This window comes from Spodoptera frugiperda, chromosome 1 (genome assembly GCF_023101765.2).
Source record: "Spodoptera frugiperda isolate SF20-4 chromosome 1, AGI-APGP_CSIRO_Sfru_2.0, whole genome shotgun sequence".
Lineage (NCBI taxonomy): Eukaryota > Metazoa > Arthropoda > Insecta > Lepidoptera > Noctuidae > Spodoptera > Spodoptera frugiperda.
This window is the reverse complement of record NC_064212.1, coordinates 12,456,722-12,479,003: the sequence shown is the minus strand read 5'-3', so window position 1 is coordinate 12,479,003 and position 22,282 is coordinate 12,456,722. Positions and strand designations below refer to the sequence as shown.

At 34.9% G+C, this 22,282-nt stretch overlaps 1 protein-coding gene and 1 non-coding gene across 5 annotated transcripts in view; both read left to right on the top strand.

Moving 5' to 3' along the window:
- The window catches only part of LOC118273551 (protein spire), a 181,926-nt gene that overhangs the window by 85,073 nt on the left and 74,571 nt on the right, over nucleotides 1–22,282 (top strand). For all 4 annotated transcript variants that reach the window (XM_035590586.2, XM_035590584.2, XM_035590587.2 and 1 more), the window contains exon 3: nucleotides 15,091–15,217. In XM_035590586.2, coding sequence (XP_035446479.2) covers nucleotides 15,091–15,217 — 127 coding nt within the window. The remainder of the gene's footprint in view (nucleotides 1–15,090; nucleotides 15,218–22,282) is intronic.
- Trnat-agu (transfer RNA threonine (anticodon AGU)) lies at nucleotides 4,578–4,651 on the top strand. The gene has a single exon. It is a non-coding gene; the product is annotated as a tRNA-Thr (tRNA).

The window sequence follows — 22,282 nt, the reverse complement described above, 5'->3', positions numbered from 1 at the left end:
ATAAGACAGTACTTAGAACGAATTAATATTATGATCTCACCTTTCCCTTAGACATTGTTGCACAACTGAGGCGGCCGTGAGAAGTAAATAATGACACATTGTGGATTTGTTAGGCACTACTCTAAGCTTGTGTGTTTAGGCGTTGTATATTTTAACGGCGGTCTAACATCACGGCTGCTTGAGTTGTAAACTTGTGCAGTGAAGTTTAGTTGTCATGGTAATGAGTATTGCATTGTAAATTCGAGAATTGTTAAATATTGGATTACAATGTACCGGTTCTGTATCGAACTAAATAACAATTTTATCCAGAAGCGAACCAAACCTGTGGTAGTAAGCTCACTCGGAGCTGCGGACTACCTAGCGGGTTACCGGTGCTCCGGCTCGAAAAGCAGGAGTAGGAACGGAGTGGTTTTTAGTCAGTAAGAGTCTGACACTCCTTTTCACATCACCCAAGGCGGGAGAAGACATTGGATGATTTTCGGCCCTCAAAAAAAAAAAATGGTAGTAATTATTAATAGTTATTTGAAACGCGGAAATAATAAAATATTATATATAAAGTCAAAGTCAAAGTCAAAGTCAAAGCATTTATTTCAATTAATCCTAAATTAGGCACTTTTGAAACGTCAAATTGAATTGTCCGTCAGTCTGTCTGTCAGTGAAGCTAGGCGCTCGTTCCAAAGTGTTGCTTCGAATGGAGAAGAACGAGCAAGAAACTCCATCGTTACTCTTTTCAAAAAATGTTTTTTACAATATCTCTGATACATTATTTGATCATTTACCTATTGTATATATATGTAGGAACAATGTAACGACAATACGACGTCAAAACTATGGGACAATAAAACCAATTTGTAAAGAATATAAATTAAAAAAGCGGGTTGTTTCAAACATAGTGCCCACATATGTACACTTACAATTTTGAAATAATGCTTCTATACAAATAAAAAATAATCCTTAATTTAATTTTTCAAATAAAAAATAAATAAATAACTGCTTGATGCCACAGGATCCCTAGACTACATTGGAATAAATTAGTACTTTAATTTAACGTGTAACTAGTGATCGTATTAGAGCATTGTCTAGTGTGAGCGAGTGTCCAGTGGAGCCGGACCAACATGCTGCCACACATTTTTATCTTCAATATAATCTGACAGATAAGAACCTCAAAAATCCATTATAAAGAAACATTGGCTTTCACACGCCGCAAACTGAATTTGCTCTCGTATCAAAGGCTGACATAGGCACAGACAATATAGAGTTTCCCATACGCATCGTGAAAGCAATTCAATTACCGGAGTGTCGTGGTGTCAGCGAGGGACACAACGGAACTTGTGCAATGAAGTACTCTGAATTAATTTACATACACAATATTACCTACGTTTTACAGTTTCCTATGTCCTAAGGGACAGTCAGAAGTAAACATATGTTTGATAGCAAGGTTGATTTTCCAAGGAATAGTACTCATTATGTCTGTGATTGTGAACCTCAAGCCACAATTGATTTGTGATCTTCAAATTTTTATTCTAGGCCTGAGTGCGATGGGGCACATACAGTCCCAAACCATGTTTTATCTTACTTTAAGACTGTGGATGTCCAGAGAGTCAAAAACGAAAGTTCAAGCTCCAAAAATTTTTTTTATAAGGGGGGAAAATTATCCAATGACTTCTCTCCCGCCTTGGGTTAAGCGAGAGGGAGTGTCAGACTCTTACTGACTAAAAACCACTCCGTTCCTATTCCTACTATTCGAGTTGGAGCCCCAGTAAACCGCTAGGTAGTCCGCAGCTGCGCAAAAAAATGCTTTTGCGCTTACGATACATCGGGATTATCTCGATAAATCATCACAAACTCTTCAGCTCTATTATATTACATAAGTACTAAAAGAGAATCGATTTTATATTTTTTTAACGAAGTCATAAAAATCAACGTGCATTATCAATCGTACTGATATGATATTTTCATTTCAATATCCATTGTTTTCTTGTGTTACCTTGACTTTGTAAATGTAATTCTTGATAAGGACATGTAGGTACTTTAGTATCGATAGCGTTAAATAGAAATTCGAAATTAAGTCGATTATGTTTGTCACTTTTGTTGTTTTGGTCTGTTGGGCCGTAATATTAGTTGTTGAGCTCAAGTTTTTGAGTTCTCAGATAGGAGAGTAAATACTGGTTGTAAAAAAATATGGTATCTAGTGTCATGGATTTGGATTTGAGCCTTTGAATTGACGTTAGATGTCCTCTTTGTAGAAATAAGTAGTGGTTTCATGGTACGTAATAAGAGATAGATATTGATATTTCTAGTAGGAGAGCTCTATTAGATGGGAGCTCCTATCCACGACTTCTGTCTTCTTTTAGCTTCTCTGCCTAAACCTTTGGTCTGCAGGTATAAGAGACACAATAGAAAACATATTGTGTCTCTCGTAGATCTGCACTCAGCATACAACGGGTTGATAGAGTTACAAACATAATGTAGTGATGCATTTATGTTAATTGTGTTCTGTTTTATATCATCAGCCAATTGTGTGAACATTTGCATTAAAATGATAATTCTGTTGACATGATATCAATCATCTGTGCTCACGTGTAGATTGCTCTATTTATATTTAGGTACATCAAGTATTATTTCAATTGTGTTATTAGTAATTATTTCTTTATTATTATGTACTTCAGTTTATTTTTGTTACAGTGAGTAATAAGTCTTTGATAGTTTATTAGTAATAGTTTCTGAGTGTTCCACTTCAAGTTTTCTTTCAAATTAGTTCTAAACTAAAATACACGTTTATATTTTAAAATAATGTAACACTAAATAAAAAAGGTTCATCTTTCAAAAAGGTCGTCGACCTCAAGTGTCAATAAAATTGTAAAACCCAGTTGATAACAAAAAAAAGTAAAAGTAACAAAAAACAATACAAAACAAACTTTGATAAACAAACGGACGTTGATGGCGTTAAATTGTCTTTTAACGGTAACGTTAGTGATGGTCCAAATCATCGCAAGAATCTCTCAGAATCTGTGAGAGGTTGGTGAAATGGGTGTTTTGGAGTTTTGAGCATTTTCCTATAACGGACTGGAAACCATAATATGGTCGATAATTATCTGGAGCTGCGGACTACCTAGCTACCTAGCTCCGGCTCGAAAAGCAGGGATAGGAACAGGGTGGTTTTTAGTCAGTAAGTCAGACACTCCCTCTCGCCTTGCCTAAGGCAGGAGAAGTAATTGGATGATTCCTCCCTCAAAAAAATCTGCCCTTAGCACATGGGTTGAAGATTGTAACTTAAAACATTCTATGTACTATAAATAAATACCACATAAGAAAACGTGAGAAATCATCTCACTTTTCTATAGAAGAAAGTAAGTCACATTTTTTTACACCATTTCTTTTGTTCTATAAGTCACATATTATTGCCATAGACTAGGAACAATCCAGAAACCCTTTTACCTGTTATATCATTAGCAGTTGTAAATACATTATTCAAAAAGTTAAGAAAAAGCTAATATTTGTAATATAACATTTTCGTACTTATAAATTACTAGACCCTAATCCTACCGCTCCCACTGGGTGAACCGACGATATCCCCAGAGTCGCGAAGAGCCACTGGATACAGGTGGCGAGTAGTCGTTCAACGTGGAAATTAAAAGGAGAGGCTGATGAACCCATTGTGGTGCTAAAACCAAGCTATCCTTTACCATTAATAACCGCTCGATAAATCCTCAATTACCATGCCAAGTACTAATTACCATAAACACCTTACTTAATTCTGTACCCGAATGCAAATATCGAACGGATACAGCAACAACGTTACGCAACGTGTTGCGCGTTGCAAATAGTTTCCGAGTTGACAGCGGGTGACATTCCTGCGCGCACGCATAATGCGCTGCTTAGGTACTACCAGTGTCAGACCAGTCAATTGAGGCATTATGCTTGTTGAGTGCTGTGCAAGGGAGGGAAGGTAGCGGGTTAGATATTTTTTGGGTTTTATGGAAGAAATAGTATGTAATACAAGTATAAGTTTTGGTAGATACATCTTTCATTACCTTATAAGTGAAGGAAAGCCCTGCTTCGGCGAATGGGCCGAATACATCACAGACTCACAGAAAACCGACGTGAAACAATGCTTGCGTTGTGTTTCGTTATGTTTGTGTGAGGTTATCATTTATACTAAATTTCTACCAAAATATACCAAGGGTTTAAACCAAAAATTTGTCAATTTAATATTCATCATTATCATTATCACAATTATCAGCCACAAGACATCCACTGCTGAATAGACAAATCACAATAGTTAATTCGCGATGTAATTTCCAATAAGCTAGGTTTAAAAATCTAATTTAATCACCTTCTTTTCAAGTTATTTAAAAATAGATGTCATTTGCATATTTTACGCGTCGCGACTCATATTAGAATTTAACTCATTATTAAATCAGATCGTAAACTATTTTTGTGCTAAATAGCATCTTATTTCGTTCAGTACTTTTCGAGAGATATAACAACAAAAATGTATCATCATTCTACATTGTTACGAGTCTTATCTAATCGTCTTCAACAAAGGAAGCTCTTATTTCGACGTGTTGCTCAACGGCGCCGTGGCTTAGTTGGTTAAAGCGCCTGTCTAGTAAACAGGAGATCACGAGTTCGAATCTCGTCGGGGCCTAGTGGTTGAAAATTATTTTTGTTCAATGTTTAATATTTTTTTCAATGATTTTATGTATTTTTCCTGAAATATATGAATATTTTTTTAGTTTTTAACATTTTAAACTAAAAGTTTGTATCTTTTACCACATTTAACAGAAGTTTAGCACCAGGAAGACTTGTTAGCGACACAAGAAGCAAATCTGCATCCATTCTCCAGTCATTTATTTGCATACCACTTTCTATTTCCACTAGATGGCGTTATTCAGTATATATTACGCAAGGAGGTTGAATGGATAAGCTTACATCTCTTATGTATTGTTTTTTGTTAACAATGGCACCTATAATTTAGTTATTGTTCCTAATTTGTGTACTAGGTTAGGTGTGAAACGAAAGGAAAAGTTGTTTTGTAAACGTTGCTTGTTCGTGTTATCTATTATTTTCTTGTGTAGGCAGGTTAGTTCGTATTTATCTCATCGTAAGAAAAAGATTTTAGTGTGAAAATAAAATTAATGATCGCGCTTCCGTGTTCGTCGTGTTTAGATATTTAGATTATCTTTTAGATTAATTATATTTCTTTATTTTTTCAATTAAAGCTGAATAAATAATGAATCGACTCTAGTCAATAGAATAAAGTATTTCGATACTGACACTATTTTGCTGTGAACGTGATTTATTAGTTTTCGAAAATTACGTTTTTCTAAGACATTCTTTAACTGTACCATAAGATCGCGTGTCGAATCGAAACTATATTTTAACCCCTCGAGCTATATTTGTATCGAAATATTCCGATTTACAATATTTCTCATTCGATCATTCATCTCTTGTTTAAAACATTAGCCTCAGGGTTGTCACCACTCAACAAGAGGCGCAGACAGTTGTGAGTTATGTCCTATTGAATATTTGGTAGTTGAAAGATATTGAGGTTTTGTGGCAACTGGCAACCCTACATGGGTATGTAAATAAAAGTCCCGAGCTGGCCACGAAATCGAATACTGGCACATAATATTGTGACTTTTGTACAAGACAAAGAAATTGTATTCCGATTTTATTTTGTTTTTATTTTTTTCCAGCGTGTGTTTTCCGCGATTCTGGTATGTAGATGTTGTATGTTGTTTTGTGTAGTGTGATAATAAAAAAGAAAATAAAATTCAAAGCTTTGAAGATTTCATGGATCATCAATTAGATTGGTACTAGGTAAGCTTTATGTCCCACGTGATATGAATTTCAATTTTTACCGTTTAATTTAATGTTTATTTTCATATTAAATCGCGAATTTTGAAATTACAATGGCCGCAATTAATTCAACGCATCATTAGATTTGAATATGCCAATTGTTGCACCTCTTTAATTCTTCAATGGGTACATATAAAATAGATTTTACAATTCTCTTACTTGACAAGTCTGATCTAAGAAAAGTTTAGGTAGCTATACCTAATAGCTAGTCAGAGATTGGTAGGTAATAGTTGGATATGTTATTACGACTACTCGCTCAACAGACTATTTAATTAAGTTGAGAAAAACAGCTATTCAATTTCCGATAATATTTTCTCTTCTAACTCATATTTTCATTCACCAAGTGCGTTACCTAAGAAATGAGACACTTCGCCTTTCAAGTCCCCTCTGAAGCGAGCATTATGTTTTCAAAAAGTAAAACAAACATATGACATTATGGCTCTCATTAGAATATTCTTCACTTCGTTCCCTTTGTCATGCAAATGGTATTCATAAGATGAGTGTCGGCAGTACAGAAGCGTCGATGTAAGTTAGGAGCTTGTAAATTATGCTGATGTATGTTTTGTATGGGATCTTACCATCTTAGAGCACACAGGAGCCGTGTTTTTGTTTAACTGTCGTTTGAGAATTGGTTATGTTAGGTACTAACTTATTTAACATAACATTAGGTTTTTTAAGCAGTAGTAAAAACTTTGGCATTCACATGAAACGGTAGATAAGGAAGCGCCATCATAAATATAATACCCACATTTCTTCAATTATAGTAGTCTCTAGGGTCTCATGTAGGTGGGATTTTGAAAGTTAGATTTGAAGTCGATAATACGGATATGACATGCATCCATCCTAATTTTTTTCTGTTGTTTTAATTTGAAACCGCTCGAATTATTATTTATATCTCAAATTTCTTATTAAATTGGCCAATTCTTTTTGACATTGGTCGATAAACATACTAACGAATTAACCCTAAATGAATAATTTAAACCCCTTGGCACCAATATACGAACTCTATTCGCCTCAAACTGTTATGATGTCTTATATAACATCGCTATGACGATCTCGCGTACAATGTACACTTGAAACAGTTGCTACGTCTGCTCCTAATTCGGCTAATGCAATATAAAGTGTGGCCGCGGTCTGTCCATGTGGCCAATTAATTTGATTTGTCGCCTGTCCCCGCTCTGATTGGCCGCCCAAAACATTATGTACAGGTTGTCTGGATTCTGGATATAATATAATCTGCGAGATAATACAAACAAACGTGTATCCTGTACATTTTTTCGGGATACTGTCCCTTTAATATACGCTTTCTATAAAATGTATAACATTATTTCTATACGATTTTATCACACTGATTGTAATTGCTAAACAATGTAAGCGGTGATATACAGGGTGTAACAAAATACCCATATACATCAAGAAGCACTGAAGAATACAGGTTTAATAGAATCTCTACACAAAGTTTCAGCCTAAAATACGTTTAAAAAAAAATTGGTACCAAATTCTTGGTGTCGTATGATTCTTGATTTTAAATCATTCAAACGTGTCATAACACTACAGGGGTCGAAACATTTCTTCTGTAAATCTGATCGCCTAGTACCTATCTACCTAATTTTGATTCGCGCGGCGACGGTGCGTGCGACGTTAGACGCTTTGTTTGCCTAGTACCTGTATGCTAAAACTTGCCTAAATATTAAAATGAAAAATTTATGTAACTTACATTTTTAAAGATGTGGTTCGATGTGACTACCGTGATAGTGAATACACAACACACTTTTGCTTGCTTGTAAAACAAATCTCAATCACAATCACAACAATATCAAACACCTTCTGAATGCTACGTTAAATCTTCTCTCTTACAAACACTGTTACAATACCAACGAAAGATAATTCAACTCCACGTTAAAGAAATTGATAATATTTTTCCGAAATATTGAGATGACTAAAACGTTCATGATGACAATAATATTATGTCAACACTGACAACTAGGGCTGGCGATCTGAGATCTTCTTCCCGCGAACCAAAAAGGTTGACACCTATTTTAAATCGGTTCACATTATTATTGAATCGGTCATGTACATTAGATTATGAATGATATTTCTATGTATTCCACTGTAAAGAAATGCATTGAATAGTAGCCAATTAAAATACAACATGTGTGTTTTATCTATTAATTTAATCAAATACGTATTTTAGAAATAAACGTCGAATTTGACTAAAGACTCTTATTAGCCCTGAAAAAGTTAACAACTTAGCCTTAGTTTACAAGTAACTAATGTAGTTACAAATAATATTTGATTTTTACAGTGTCCTTTTAACTATTATGAAATACATCGAACCAAGAACGATTAATCGTATTTTCTTTAAATCGGTTTCTTTCGGAGCGAGTCCCCCATCCTGAATGACAATTCCTATGTACAGAGAGAGAGAGAGAGAGAGAGAGAGACATCTAAAGAGAGTAGCCAACAGATGATGACAACATTTCCATCTCTTTCACATAATACACTCAAACAACGCGTACGACTGGGAAACAAGATTTTATCGTATTTAATATGAAATTAGGGATCTGTGAGTGCGCAACCGTTTTTCAATTTATGTAATGACAATTCTCGTTTCTTATGGATTCCTAGTACTTTTGCATGTTAACTAAACTAAGCTGCTGAGTTTTTCGTGAAATTTTGTCTATCTATCTGTAAATTCTGTCGGTAATTTAATTAAAATGAAGAACGGAACCCCCTGTGAGTTTATTTGTACTAGGAAACACATAATTTGCTTAGAATTGATGTTTAGAGTTCATTTGAACAAAATATTACGATATGAAAACCTTTTTCGTAGCGTCTTCAATTATTGTAATAACAATTCTCGTTTCTTATGGGTTCCTAGTATTTTTGCATGTTTTTCTCATTAAGACTAAGCTAATATGCTGAGTTTTTTTTTTAATTCTGTCAATCTCTCTAAACGCCTCCAAGTAAAAATGTACATTAAAAATTTATTCAAGAACGGAACCCACTGGGAGTTTTTTGTACTAGGACACACATAACTTGCATAGAATTGATATTTAGGGTTCATTTGAACACAATATTATGATATGAAACCCTTTTTCGTAACGTCTTCAATGTATGTAATAACAATTCTCGTTTCTTATGTTGTGTTGTTGGTACCTATTCTAACCTACCTTAGACTAAGACTAAGGTAGGTTAGAATAGGTACCCACAACAGAGAGATAGGAGACAGAGATTGACAGAAGTTCACGAAAAGCTCAGCTAGTTAGTTTAGTCTTAATGAGAAAAACATGCAAAGGTAGATTACTTCACTCATTTGTTTGAGACCATCTTATCCAAGTAAATAAAAAATAAAAAATGGTATCTCTTTGTATCACGTAAAGACCAGATAGGTACCTAATTATTTCATATCCTTACGGATACCCTTGTGCTTGTACTCGCTCGAGGTTTTGGCTTAGTTTGTCTACTAACATATTCTTTGCTTTTTATGAAAACCTTTCTTCTTAAAACAATTTTTAAGAAGAAAAAAAATGTTACGAAAAATAAATATCCGGAACCCTTTTTTCTTTATTCGAAGAAATACCAGGAGTAAGCGTTTTGATTTTATTTAAGTACATTGAGTGCACTTGCACTGACACCGATCAGCTGATTTCTTGCAAGTGATGTAATGATTTCATTTCCAAATGTAGGATTTCATGTATCTTATGTATTGGAAAAATTCATAACTTCGTTCCATGAAAACATGAGTTTAAAAAACCCTTCCCGTATAGTTTGTTATGTTATCTAGAAACCGTGCACTTGATGTGTATACCCCCTTTTTGTTACACGTTGTATATCTAAGTATGAATCATTCAGTAATACTCTTTTTACAGAATTTTAGCGTCTACCTAACCTACACACTACTAGAAATATGTTGTCCACGTTATATTTTAAAATTATAATAAGACTTCTATGGCAATAATCCATTTAGCTGCGTCATTGTAACGATACAAATATAATTACGAGTAAATCGTGAAAAAACAAACATTGATTTCTAATTCTGATCAATAACAAAATCATTACATCAATTTGGAATCATGCAGGAAAACCTTGATTGTAAGCTTTTAAAATAATAGCTCTATTTAAGGACACCCCGTAGTTCACAACTGGAGTATGTGTGCAACAATTGAATGTCATTCACGAATAATTTAATCGAATTGCCCTACACCTAAGTACCGAATAACAACGTGAGTGACACACTTACACATGTATTTGTCTATTGTTATATAGATTCTAATGTAATCACTGTACATAGTTGAATAGTCCTTGCAAAACAATGCTCCGATGTCCTATACAATTTGTAAGCCTCTAAAACAGTAATGCATAGTATAAGCTATATGTAGTCATAACTTGTCCTGTGCTCTTAATACATAACTTAATATCATTAGTGATAGATTTGAAAATGCTATCTTCACTATTATTTCTCGAAGAGATAAACATCACTTCTTATATTACGTATATTTGGTTTAATACATCTACTAATTATCATCATTATATCAGCTATAAGACGTCCACTACTGAACATAGGTCTGCCCCAATTAATGCTTAATGGATAGCGAAGGTTGCTTTTCAGACTATAAACTAGGAGTAGAATCCAAATCTCAAACATGGAAATATTTAATTAACCAATTAAATAGCTTTAAGGTTTTAAACTTAAAGACTGGAAACTACGTTTTAGCAGTCACGTTTCAAATACACAACCAACAAAATATATAATTTTATGTAGAAAATTCCTAGCACACTCCAACATCCCCAACTTCCTGCAGGTGACATAAAATCAATAAAATCGTGTTCCAGCCACATCGTTGGCCTCGAAAACGCATTACACCGCGTTATCGGTTTGCGTTTACGTTTGCCTTGCACGTGGGGACTCATGGGGCTTCCTTCCGGAAACATAGGAAGCAGTTGATAACCTTCTGAAAGACCTTATTATATAGTGCAATAGGGTTGTGTTTACAGTGATATTATCGGGCAAATGTGATTGGGTCGTATTTATTTTGGCGTTATGAGTCTTGAACTGAAATCAATTTGAAGCTTTTTTGTCTCACTTCACATCAAATCAAGCTCTCATATTTGTTGTATCTACCTTTGTATCTATATATAGAACTAGAATTCTATCATTAGTATCATTATAATATTTAAAGTAAATAATATGTAGGCAAATATTCTCTTACTAATGAGGACCGACGAAAAAAATATGTACAGAAATATGAAGTATCAACGTAATAGTAGGTATTATTAGATTTTTGCAAAGTAAATATACGATTTTCTGAATTCGTTTGTGTGCTCTAGTTTTTATCCTGGATTTGAAATCCGCTTGGACCCTTTGATCCGTATTTGCTCTTTTTAAATTGGGAAAAATCAGATTTGCTTGATTCAATTGACGTGAAGCTTTTGAATGTTTAGGATTCGTAGGCATATCGTGAAGGAGAATACTAGCTTTTTTGTGTGTCATAAAAAATATAATTATTTTATTTTAATTAAAAGTTTGCCTTTGCAAAATAGATAGGTACAGATGCTTTGATCTGGATAATACTCTGCTAAACCAACGACAGTATTTCCTATTTACTGAACGATATGGTACCAACATCTTTTTCCCATAATCCAATCTAATTAGTCTCATACACGAAGAAATTAGCAGGTCCCACAATAAACCAATTTTCACACATCGGGCCATAAATATCTAATAACTTAACCCTTAGCACGCGGACTTTCTCTCCGCGCCGTATAAGGGTCACAAAGACCGCGTGTTTCCTTGTAAGACAGTGACCGAGTGAACTTCGGTTAACTAGACAGTGAAGGGTTATCGCGGGCCGGTCATCGCGCGATTGTATACGTTCTGTATTAGAATACGAGATTGCCGGTCTTGGGACAGGGGTAATTCGGTTTTTGAGGGTTAGGAGGTTCCCTTGCCATTGATTTAATGACTTCTCACTCACCGGATATCTCCGAAGTCTGGAGATTTGATATCGGTATTCCAAAGTAAGGTTACGAAGGTCAGGTTGCAATTCCATGTTAAATAGTAGAATTTGCCGCATTTGGTTAGACGAAGTAGGCTACGAGATAAATGGGAAAGGCTGGTGGTAATGAGGGCAGATGATAAAACATAGCTTGATTCGAATGTGCTTTACATACTAAATTGTTGCAACTAAAATGATACTGTTCCGATGAAATGTATCAGGACAAGGTATAATCCATTTGAAATAATTTTCGCAAAACCAAAAGGTACTTAACAATGAACTTTTATTTGCTTAAGAACCTTTTTAAACGTTACGTGTGAAATAAAATATATTTGTCTTATAAAAAGTAATATTGCAGAGTCGAATCAATCATTTCATTCCCAGCTCGAACCTCGTACATTTCTAATGGCACATAATATAAGAAACTATTACCACTGTTCACGTAACACGATGTTTCCCACAATTTGCTCAAATGATTGATGTGATGCTGCTGTCAAATCAGTATGGATAGCACCCGTACTTATGTCTAATGAATAAATGTTGATCCCAAGATGCTTGATGGCGGTCTGCAAATATTTGTTGATATTGTTTTTGTACAAGATGATGTTACAGTTGTAGATGGTACTACAATAACTTCGTCTAATGGGGAATTGGTGATTCATACCTAATTTCTCCATGTTCAAATGTTTTCAATGTTCACATCGAAAACATGTTTTGACTTGACTTCTATAGTTATGACTGTTTTCCAGGTCTTAGTAGATTTGTAATCTTCTTTGTAAAGTACAAGTTCTGCTGTTTTCTCTGGGTTTCCTACCATTAGACAATGGTCTTTCTTTCTTTCACTTTTTAACCAAAAGCTAGCAGGCTCTTTTACCTCTTATAAAACTATAATATGTGCTGTTGGACTATCATTATCATCTTAACCGCCAACAGCAGCCACAAGAAGCTGTACTTCACCATAAGAATATGCATTATCAGTTAGATATTGAGCATCCGGCGTCCTAATTGATTCCGCAGTTATTAGCTCCGCTCCATTGAACATCGCGGATCTCTTTGTTCATTATACTAAGAGCCAGTAAATCTTTTTCTTGCACACATTTTTGTTTTGCTACAGAATTAAAATTGCAAATGAGTTTGTTTACACCCGATGTTTCCGCTCTTATAGATTGTTTTACATAGTGTATAGAATTTTGAATAGGACTTGTACATGAGTAAATAATGTGAGGTAGTAATGTCTTTTTGCTAACAATGCATGTCCTCTGACAAAAAATAATATTATGAGGTGATGTTCGAGGAAAACTAAAACCGATGGTGCATTGACACTGTACCAAAATAACTTTAGACAAAGGCAGTCTAAAGAAAAGAAGAATAAGTATCAATCGTTAGTTCTGTTTCATTCTCATCCTGTTTTCGTGTTACCTTTACCTTAATAGATCTTAATCTCTCCTTGCATACAATTTTACTAATCACCGTACTAAGGATTTTTATTGTTTACCGGTCGTCTATCGATCGTTACAGTTACGTGCGTTTGCGCAACTTCGATCATATTGCACGCGATTTGCATACAATGGGTGCGATAAGCGATGCCTCGGAGTTTGGCTAATCCGAAATAGTTGCGAGTTCGAGTAGGGTGTTATTTAAAATTATGAGATAATCTGTAATTGGCTGGTCCGTTCGCCTTTACATATGATTAGGAAGATATAATCGAATTCGGACCTACGTTCTACATTCCGTGAGTATTGTCCGACTATTTTGTATGCATAATTTTTCGAACGGTATTTCTTCAAAGCTGGTTTGGTTCTACGGTTTAGCGTGAAACAATTTAATTTTCTAGTAGCTGTTCAACAAAATGGTAAACCTCTGATACTTACGCCTCTACGCGTTTACTAATGACTTTAAGTCTGATTAATAGCTTCCCATCGGAACTAATTCATCCATTCTCTTGCTCTTGCTTCACAAACTTGCTAATTAATTAGTACTTTGGGTGCTTGAAAAAGCTCCACTTTTTACTGCCAACTACGAGTTATTTCAGAAGATTAAATTGCTAGAGCGACATCATGAGATACATGTGGAAACATAAGTTACCTAAAGCATATTTATGGTGGAGACAACAGCAATAAACCTGTTAGTGGTTGGTTTGGTTAATATTTAACAACTTTTTTTAACATAGTATACATCTTTGAAAATAAACAATTCTACTTCAAAGGATATTAAGGAACTCCTTAGAATGATTTCGAAATTACTTCGTAAGACTTTCTTAGGAGTGGTCCTACTGTACGAGCAATGAAAGCTGGTACCCTCCACCATTAATCTTGTTTCCAAACATCGGTTTAATGGAGTGTGTAGTTGCATGTACGGGAGCGGTTGCATTCAGATGAGTTGGGCAACAGACAGGCAACAATGGACCGGGTGCCGGGCGATACGGTCGGTGCTTCCGATAGTTACGGTGGCTGCTAGCTTTGTGGATCAGCTTCTAGTGATGAAACGGATGATAGACTGAGGGTTTTGTGTGTTGAAAGAAATGAAGTAGAAAGGAACAGTCCTGAAAAGAATACGGAAAGAGATTTCATAGAGGTTTAAGATTTGAACGTAGAATGCGTTAACAGATTCAATTGACACAGTAGGAAAGAACATCATGATAACGACATTCTTAATCATTCATGAAAAGATTGAGAAGGACATACTGCTTGTGACAAAAATGATTATGTTGATCTTAATATTAATAATAACCAACAATGATTAGGGTAGAAATAAATGATTGTCTCATGTTTTGGTTATCCATTTTAGTGTATCCATTATTTTAACTATTTAGGTGTCACGCTAACATCACGCGAGAAGAGAGTCAGTAACAGTACCTTTAATGACATGGAATTACTTTTTTTCGCAGAAAATTTTGTGGGCCACACACTTTTATTTCTTAATTTAGTTATGTACTTCTGTTTGCGTGTCTATTTGACTTTATTATTATATTGTGCTATGGAAATTGATACACCATTTATTACTGGTTACAGTTTTTCCAACAGATTGATGTTCTTAAAATATCTATCGTGAGACATACTAAATTAACTAAAATAATCAAGGTTTATTCACGTATATTAATGGTGAAAATCTTTGTACTTTCGAGTCACAGAGGAACTCCTCATCATGAGTAGATTTTAGATGTAAATTATATATATATAATTTTCTTTTTGTCCCGTGCGTTAAAACAATGATTTCTTTGTTGCAGTTGGTGGTGAATTTGGCGCTAGTAATATATCATGCGTTGGATTACACGCATTCAGAGGACGAGGAACGGCTCATATCGCCGGACCTCGAGGGACTTATCACAGAGATGACGGCGTGTGATACCACAGGTAAGAACTTGACAACTATTTCACTAATCTAATGCCAATTCATTGCTTTAGATTTTTTTCTTTTGCTTTGTCTTAGATTAGAATTTGTTTGTTCTGGATTGGCTTTGATTTTAGGAGTAATCGACCATTTTTTGTGTTTTAAAAGTATTATCTAAATATTCTTGTCCTGAGTTACTTTAAAAATAACTAGATTTTTTGGATAATTGAAGGAAGTGAAGCATTGATATTTTTTTATTTGTTTGGATGATGAGCTAGAGTTTGACGTTTATATCGATATGTTTCCCCGTAAACTTAATGTCATACTTATTCCCAAGTTTCCCAACCTCATCAGAAGCTCAACTTTAGTAACATTTCGTAAAATGCTTTGCAGAACCCGGAACACAAGGACTCAAAGCGATCTCTTAGCAATTCTATTTCTCAACAGACCATTATGTCCAATTACCTATCAGTCATTTTCTGACCACACTCAATTACATAACCGTTATTATTATCCATTTACTACCAATAATTACTCCACGTTATTAGGTTCGTGTGTTTGCGAGACAATTGGCTATTTCTTAAAACAGTCTCATAGCAACTACTAAAAGTATTGAGATGATACTTATAATCTTTTTGGCTGTTTTCTATAGCGGTCGCTTTTGAGAATTCATCTTCGTCCAACTTTTCAAAACCTAAACATTTTTCAAGTGATTGCGGTTTCTAGACCCACGTATCACTTTAAACATGATAAACATTGCTCATTTATTTATTCTTGTATGTAGCTTAAGTAATCATTCCATCTCACTTGATACCAGTATTGATACAATAAGTTTTCTCAGAACTTTCACCCTGTTGACCTTTGTGTGGTGTCGCGTGTAGTACTTGATGAACGTTAGCGATAGTTGAACCAATGTTTACTTGTTCAGATTTGCATTATTTATCTTCTATTTGTTGATCTTGTTAGAGTTTATTATCTGATATATCTATAGAATTATTATGAGGATAGAGATGGTTATTATGGGGCGTAAAACATTTTGTGTTTTTACTTTATTCTTAATGGACTTAGTTAACTTCATTTTATCCGATGACCAGTTGTGTTACCTTACAACAGATTTTATAATTCAAGGTGATAGGGATAAAGTTATATACAGAACATAACAGAATAGTATTCAGGTTCATTGATCTTTAAATAAGCATCACTTTGATCCCAAGCACCTTTTACCGTATCAACAATGTGCATCGATGCGAATGATTCCAAAATATCAAGACGACTCCCATGCTGACCATGGAAATATAATATTAAACGCATGACTCTCCATCTTCTCCAATTTGTTTTTAATAAATGCAAAAGATTTCATTTCAAACGTTTGTGAAGTTCCCGCTGAGATATTATTAAAGCCGTGCGTGCGAACGATGTTGGCCAAAGCTGTTGTTGGCCCGTTATCTTGGCCATACTTTGGGCGACCAACTACGCCAATGCTTTCAAAAACATGTCCATCGCTTTTTTAAAACAATGAAGATTATTCAATGTCGTCGGTAATGGAGAAATGGATATTAATGATGACTTTCGTTGACCAATGTATGAATATAGGGTTATAGCGTCTAATGATATGAATTCGGACAGTAATGATTGATGTTGCGTGTTTCGCCCTTCCATTTCTCCCTTCAATGAATTTGCTTGGTATGTGACCTTGATTGGACTGAGTAAGATGATGTCTTTGTTATACTTTTATTTTTACTTTCATTTGTACTTATCTTGCAATAGCTAGAGAAAAATGAGACATCAATTTCGAATTCGCTTAAAGAATGTTACACTCTAGTGTAAATTAATAAACACATTTAAACTTTTCCAAATTGTGAAAGGAATACTAGTAATAATATTCAGAATTCATGTATGTAAATATGTCACAATTATAAAAAAAACTAGTGGACCCAGCGTACTTTGCATCTTTGTTAATTTTTTTCTCATATAAGAACCTTCTCTTAACAATAACAACCTCAACAAAAAAGAATTATCAAAATCGGTTCAGGTGTTCTCGAGATTTACGCTTAGCAACACATTTAGCGATTCATTTTTATATAATAGAGATAGATAGAGGATGTTTATAGACAAGTTAGTTAAGTAAATAATAATAAATGTTTTCGCTATACTATTTTCCGTTTACATGTCTATTTGCTAACTGAAAGTGTTGTTTGTTTGTCAACAACTCCGTAACGAGCTTCGTTATGTAGTTGGTTCAGTAAACACGATTCGATTCGATGTTACAGTTTAAAATAATGTCTCTTTGTGTATTCTATCGTGTTTTTTCGATAGCAGCTGTAGTGATTCCTATAGTGTTATGATGTTCTGCTCTTGCTGCTTTATTTTATTTGTTTCTATTGATGTATACAGTATATATGAGTTACGTTATAACATGTGTTATGTTTAGTACATCTATATAAGTATTGATTAGATTTTTATCCTAATCTAAGCTGTATTAATAATATACTTTATCGTCTGTTTCTTCTCAATATATGTTTCTAGTTTTCTAACAAACTCATTGTTTGTCGCTCCAGAAAAAGTAGTTCCACTTTCATCAAAATATTGATCTCATCTTTAACACACCATAAACGCTATTATCACCATTTGAAACCATAATTTTCTAACACACACCAACAATTAGCACTTAAACAAAGCGTCATTAAATGAAACCCCATAGAATTCTAGTGTAGCCATGGGAATGTCTTCACCTCATAGAGATGGATCCTCCAATATAGGAAGACCTCTTGTTTTGTAGGCTTCCCCCTTATCTAGAGTTCAGTTTAAACTGGAGAGTATAGTTTGAGATGCTGGTCGTCACTCCTATCATTGTATGGGAACTTCAGTCCCCGATATTAATATTGCCATGTTATTGTTCACTTTGGGGTCAGGTTTAATTAACTTTTTATTTGTCGTTTACAATGTGCGTGTACCGTAGTAACATGTGTTCTTCATTAAAGGACCGTTAAGATGCGTTTTCTTCTATCACTTGAGTAAGTGTTTGAAAAGCTTCACCATATTTAGCCAAAATCTTATCTACACTTTGGCGATTGAGGATACTATAAACAAACTGTATTTTGCTTAATTCCCATAAAGTTGATAACAGTTTTACTTTATTTTACTTAGCAACGGAAATCAAGCTCGTTTCTGGGAACATTTTATATTTGTGTTTTCGAGTGTTATGGTTTAAAAGTGCTTACCTGATCAATACGAGAAATTCTGAGAACTCTTCCATGGTACAAATGTAATGAATTTCTTTCATTGCTATGTTCTCATTGCATTCCAGTCCACCAACGGTGTTACTTCCGTCCATTCTCAATGTTGCTTTATCTGAATTGTGTTCACCGAAATACTCTGACACTGTTCACAAGTAATTAGATCAATGTTTTACTCTAAGCAAATAATTCCCTTTCCTTCTTCTTTGAACAGATTTGTAGAGCATTTTTTTTTGGAACAAGATTGATCATTGAAGGATAAACATTGTAATCGTTATAGCTCAACATGCGAAGCTTAGATTAAACATCACGATTAATTCCGTGGACTTGTATGTTAGTGGCACAATTGTTTGGCTTTATAGAAACTTGTACACTATGATATGCAATCATCTCATCGTGGTTCGCACGCCCCATTTCATTAACATACGCAGATATAGTCGTGTCCTACAAGATTGGGTATTAATTTTCACTTTCTACAACATCGTCGAGTCCACCTTATGCATGCTTCTATCTCAGCCAGACAGGCTGTCTGCGTGATGACATTTGGGCCGCCCCACGACGGTGTTATCAGGGACCTTTGCTCTCGCACCGGCTCGGGCGCCTCCCATCGCGTTTAGTTCACAATGCAATGATACAATTTGTTCCGGCTGTCTTTCACCTCCCTTTCCAACTCTCACGGGCCCACTCAATCTAAATTAACTTGTCATATTTTCTGCTTTTCCCTCGCAAAGGCAGTTTTTGCACAACATCGAACCGACACAGTCTCGATTCATAATCGAGTTGTAATTTCTCCGACTACATATTTACAGCTTCCTGCAATGTTTCCTATACGCAGAGGCAAAGACGAATTTATCGCCTTTTAATAGCTCACGCAGGAAAGTGTACCGTTCGGTATCGCCCATAATTTTATGCCAATCAAATCGTAAACACCTGGCTGCAGTTGCAATGTCAACAGTTTGTTGTTTATGAATAAGAAAATCGCCCTGTAAACACACCGCGCGGATAATTTGTGAGTGGCTTAAAGGGAATGTACACACTTGTTCCGATCGTTATCGAGAGTCGATCGTGTTGTATCGAGCGCTGGGTTGTCTGATACAACAGGGCCGTCATAAATCTTAAAAACGATTTTGATCATGAAGTTCATGGCCGCTTGTTATTGACGTGTAACTGTTTATTTTGTTACAAGTGAGCAATCGAATCGCATCGAAAGTATCGATCGGTGCGGGAGATGCGAGATGTAAATGCTGGTCAGTGGGTCACATTGGACAGGTGAATAAGTCGAGAACACAATGGATGATGTGACTGCTAGCCCATTGTTCGGAAACATCCAGCTATTTTCGGCGGCGAGATGTTTGGACGATGACATTATCTTTATTGATCTGACGTGTTCGTTACTGCCTGCACCGCTTCGAGGTCATTGGCTTTGAACTATATTTTATCTATTTTTCATATTTTCTATACTCTTTTAAACCGTATATCCAGATAAAAAAAACATAAATCACAATAGATACTCAAGAAAAATCTTTTCATAAAGGAGTCAAGTAGGTTGGCCAAGCGCAACCCTAATTGCGGGACAATACGTCACCAGTTTACCACAACACTGCACCACAAGGCCACCACAAAAATCTCGAAGAGAAAGAAAGTTTCTTTAACTTTTATATGCTGATCTAGGGAACAATGTTCACGATTTTCCCACGGCGGCGGTCGTTTTTGTATGGTACGATTCTTTTATGGACGTAAAAGGTTAACGCTATCTTAAGTAATGATTTGATGGTTTTACGGATTTGAAGATGCGCTTGATGATTTATAAATCATAACTGTGTTGTTTTACGTGTGTAAACTATAGTTCTTCTCAATACATGCTGGTATTATTGAATCCCAAGAGTTCAATGTTTTCTCATTATTACATTTATGGTGTTTTTAACTTTAAATTCAGTTACAACACTACGCTTCATTTTGTTATTCTCGGTATTGCCTTGTTCTAAAATCTCTGCTACTTAGAAGCTGTATCCAGCATCTATTCCTAGGACGCTATCTTGTCTGACTTTCTAAGAACAGCCGCATTCGAACAATGAAAAAGATGAACCATTTTGTTCAAGCACATCTGTCTCATAAAACAATATGAATGGAGAAAATAATGAATGAAATTACGGTTTACTAAGGCCATTGTAACCATTCTTCAAAATCCGGAAACATTGGACAGCCATACATAATACCGTATCACATGTAATAGACAGTTTTGCATCAGCCACGCTTACATTACTCACTCGAGATTGATGTTGCTCCAAGTTTGTTTGAACGAGATAAAATTTTGACGATTTCGCGGCACATTCTGCACGGTCCGTTATTGTGTTTGCTTGCGTACAGCAACAATTAAATTTAAACTTTATGCTTTTAAGAAGAAAGGTGGAAATGTTTTAGTTTCTCAATAGAATGTTTGTCAGATAAAATGTGTAGAAGTAGTTGGTAATTTAATTGCTTACCGTATAAGATGGGTAAACTTAGTTTTATGTGATCACCTTTTGATTCAGAAACGGGAAATTGATTGAATGTCTGTGTGTTTGTGTTGCCGATTTATCGTGATGCCCTATTTGAGATGAAAGCTTCCTAGATACAGTTATGTGAGATAGATTGGTAATATCTGAGTAGTTGCTATGAGGGGTCCCGTTTTCTTCGTGTATTCGTAAGAGAGTGTTTCAAAAGTGCTTTCATGAATCTTTCCGTTAAATTGGCATCCACATGAAATATGCAATTTATTAATATTTCTTCATCGGTTTACGAAAAACAAATATTGGATAAAGTCGTTTACTCTTGAAAGAAAACTAAAGTATTTAGTTGTTTTATCCATCCAGTAGTAAAAAATTTAGTGTCCATTCAGTAAAATGCCTCACGCCATCATTTCAACTAGAACTTTTCCCCAGGCCTTTCCTATTCGTGTTGAAGTATAAAGGCATATAAAATCAATGTTATTACATTACTCACAAATTGATTGTGCTATAAAGCAGTGTATTGAACTATAATGTGAACGCCTTCTATGGCCTTTGGAAACACTTCATTGGAAAATAATGTTCCATGGTTAACATTGAGGACATTTTTGCTTTTAACACTATTTGGTTTCTCCGATCTTGCTTGTAGATTAATATTTTACGCAGGTACTTGGCTTCTTAGGTCACTGACAATAATTTGAAAATATGTACAAAATCGTCTAGTAAATTATTTATGTCACGGAGTTCAGTGTAGGTCGATGAGCTTTTTCGGTCAGTCTGGTCTAGACAGGTCTCTTAGTTCGATGTGTCGTTGGTAAATATTTAGTTATCTATGACTAATTATCTAAAGACTAAAGTAGGTAGACATCTAGTAACAGCTAGAAGTGAGAACTAAAGTGTTTATTATAAATTCAAATTGGACACGATACAGAGCAAATTAAAGATTCTAACAAACAATTAAGACCTATTTAGAAACTATAATTTTATTGTAACTTTCGTGAGACATACTAAATTAATTATTATATTATCGGCTTACTCCGTAATGTTTGACGAGGAACTCGACTAGTTTCAAGCCATGCTAGAAACAATCAACTCGTGTGTCGCGGAATGCTGTTCATGAATATGAGTCTCTAGCATGGCTTGAAACTAGTCGAGTTCCTCGTCAAACAGTTACGTAAGTAAGCCGATAACATATAATAATTAATCTATCTAGAAACGTTTAATTTAAAACGTTTAAAACCTGTCCATTTTCTAAACGTTATTAATTATAACACACTGGAACCCCATTCCCATCTCGACGGCGATAGAATTTAATCTATTTTCTCATAAATCACATGTATATTAGCACAATAGATGGTTCCGCGAT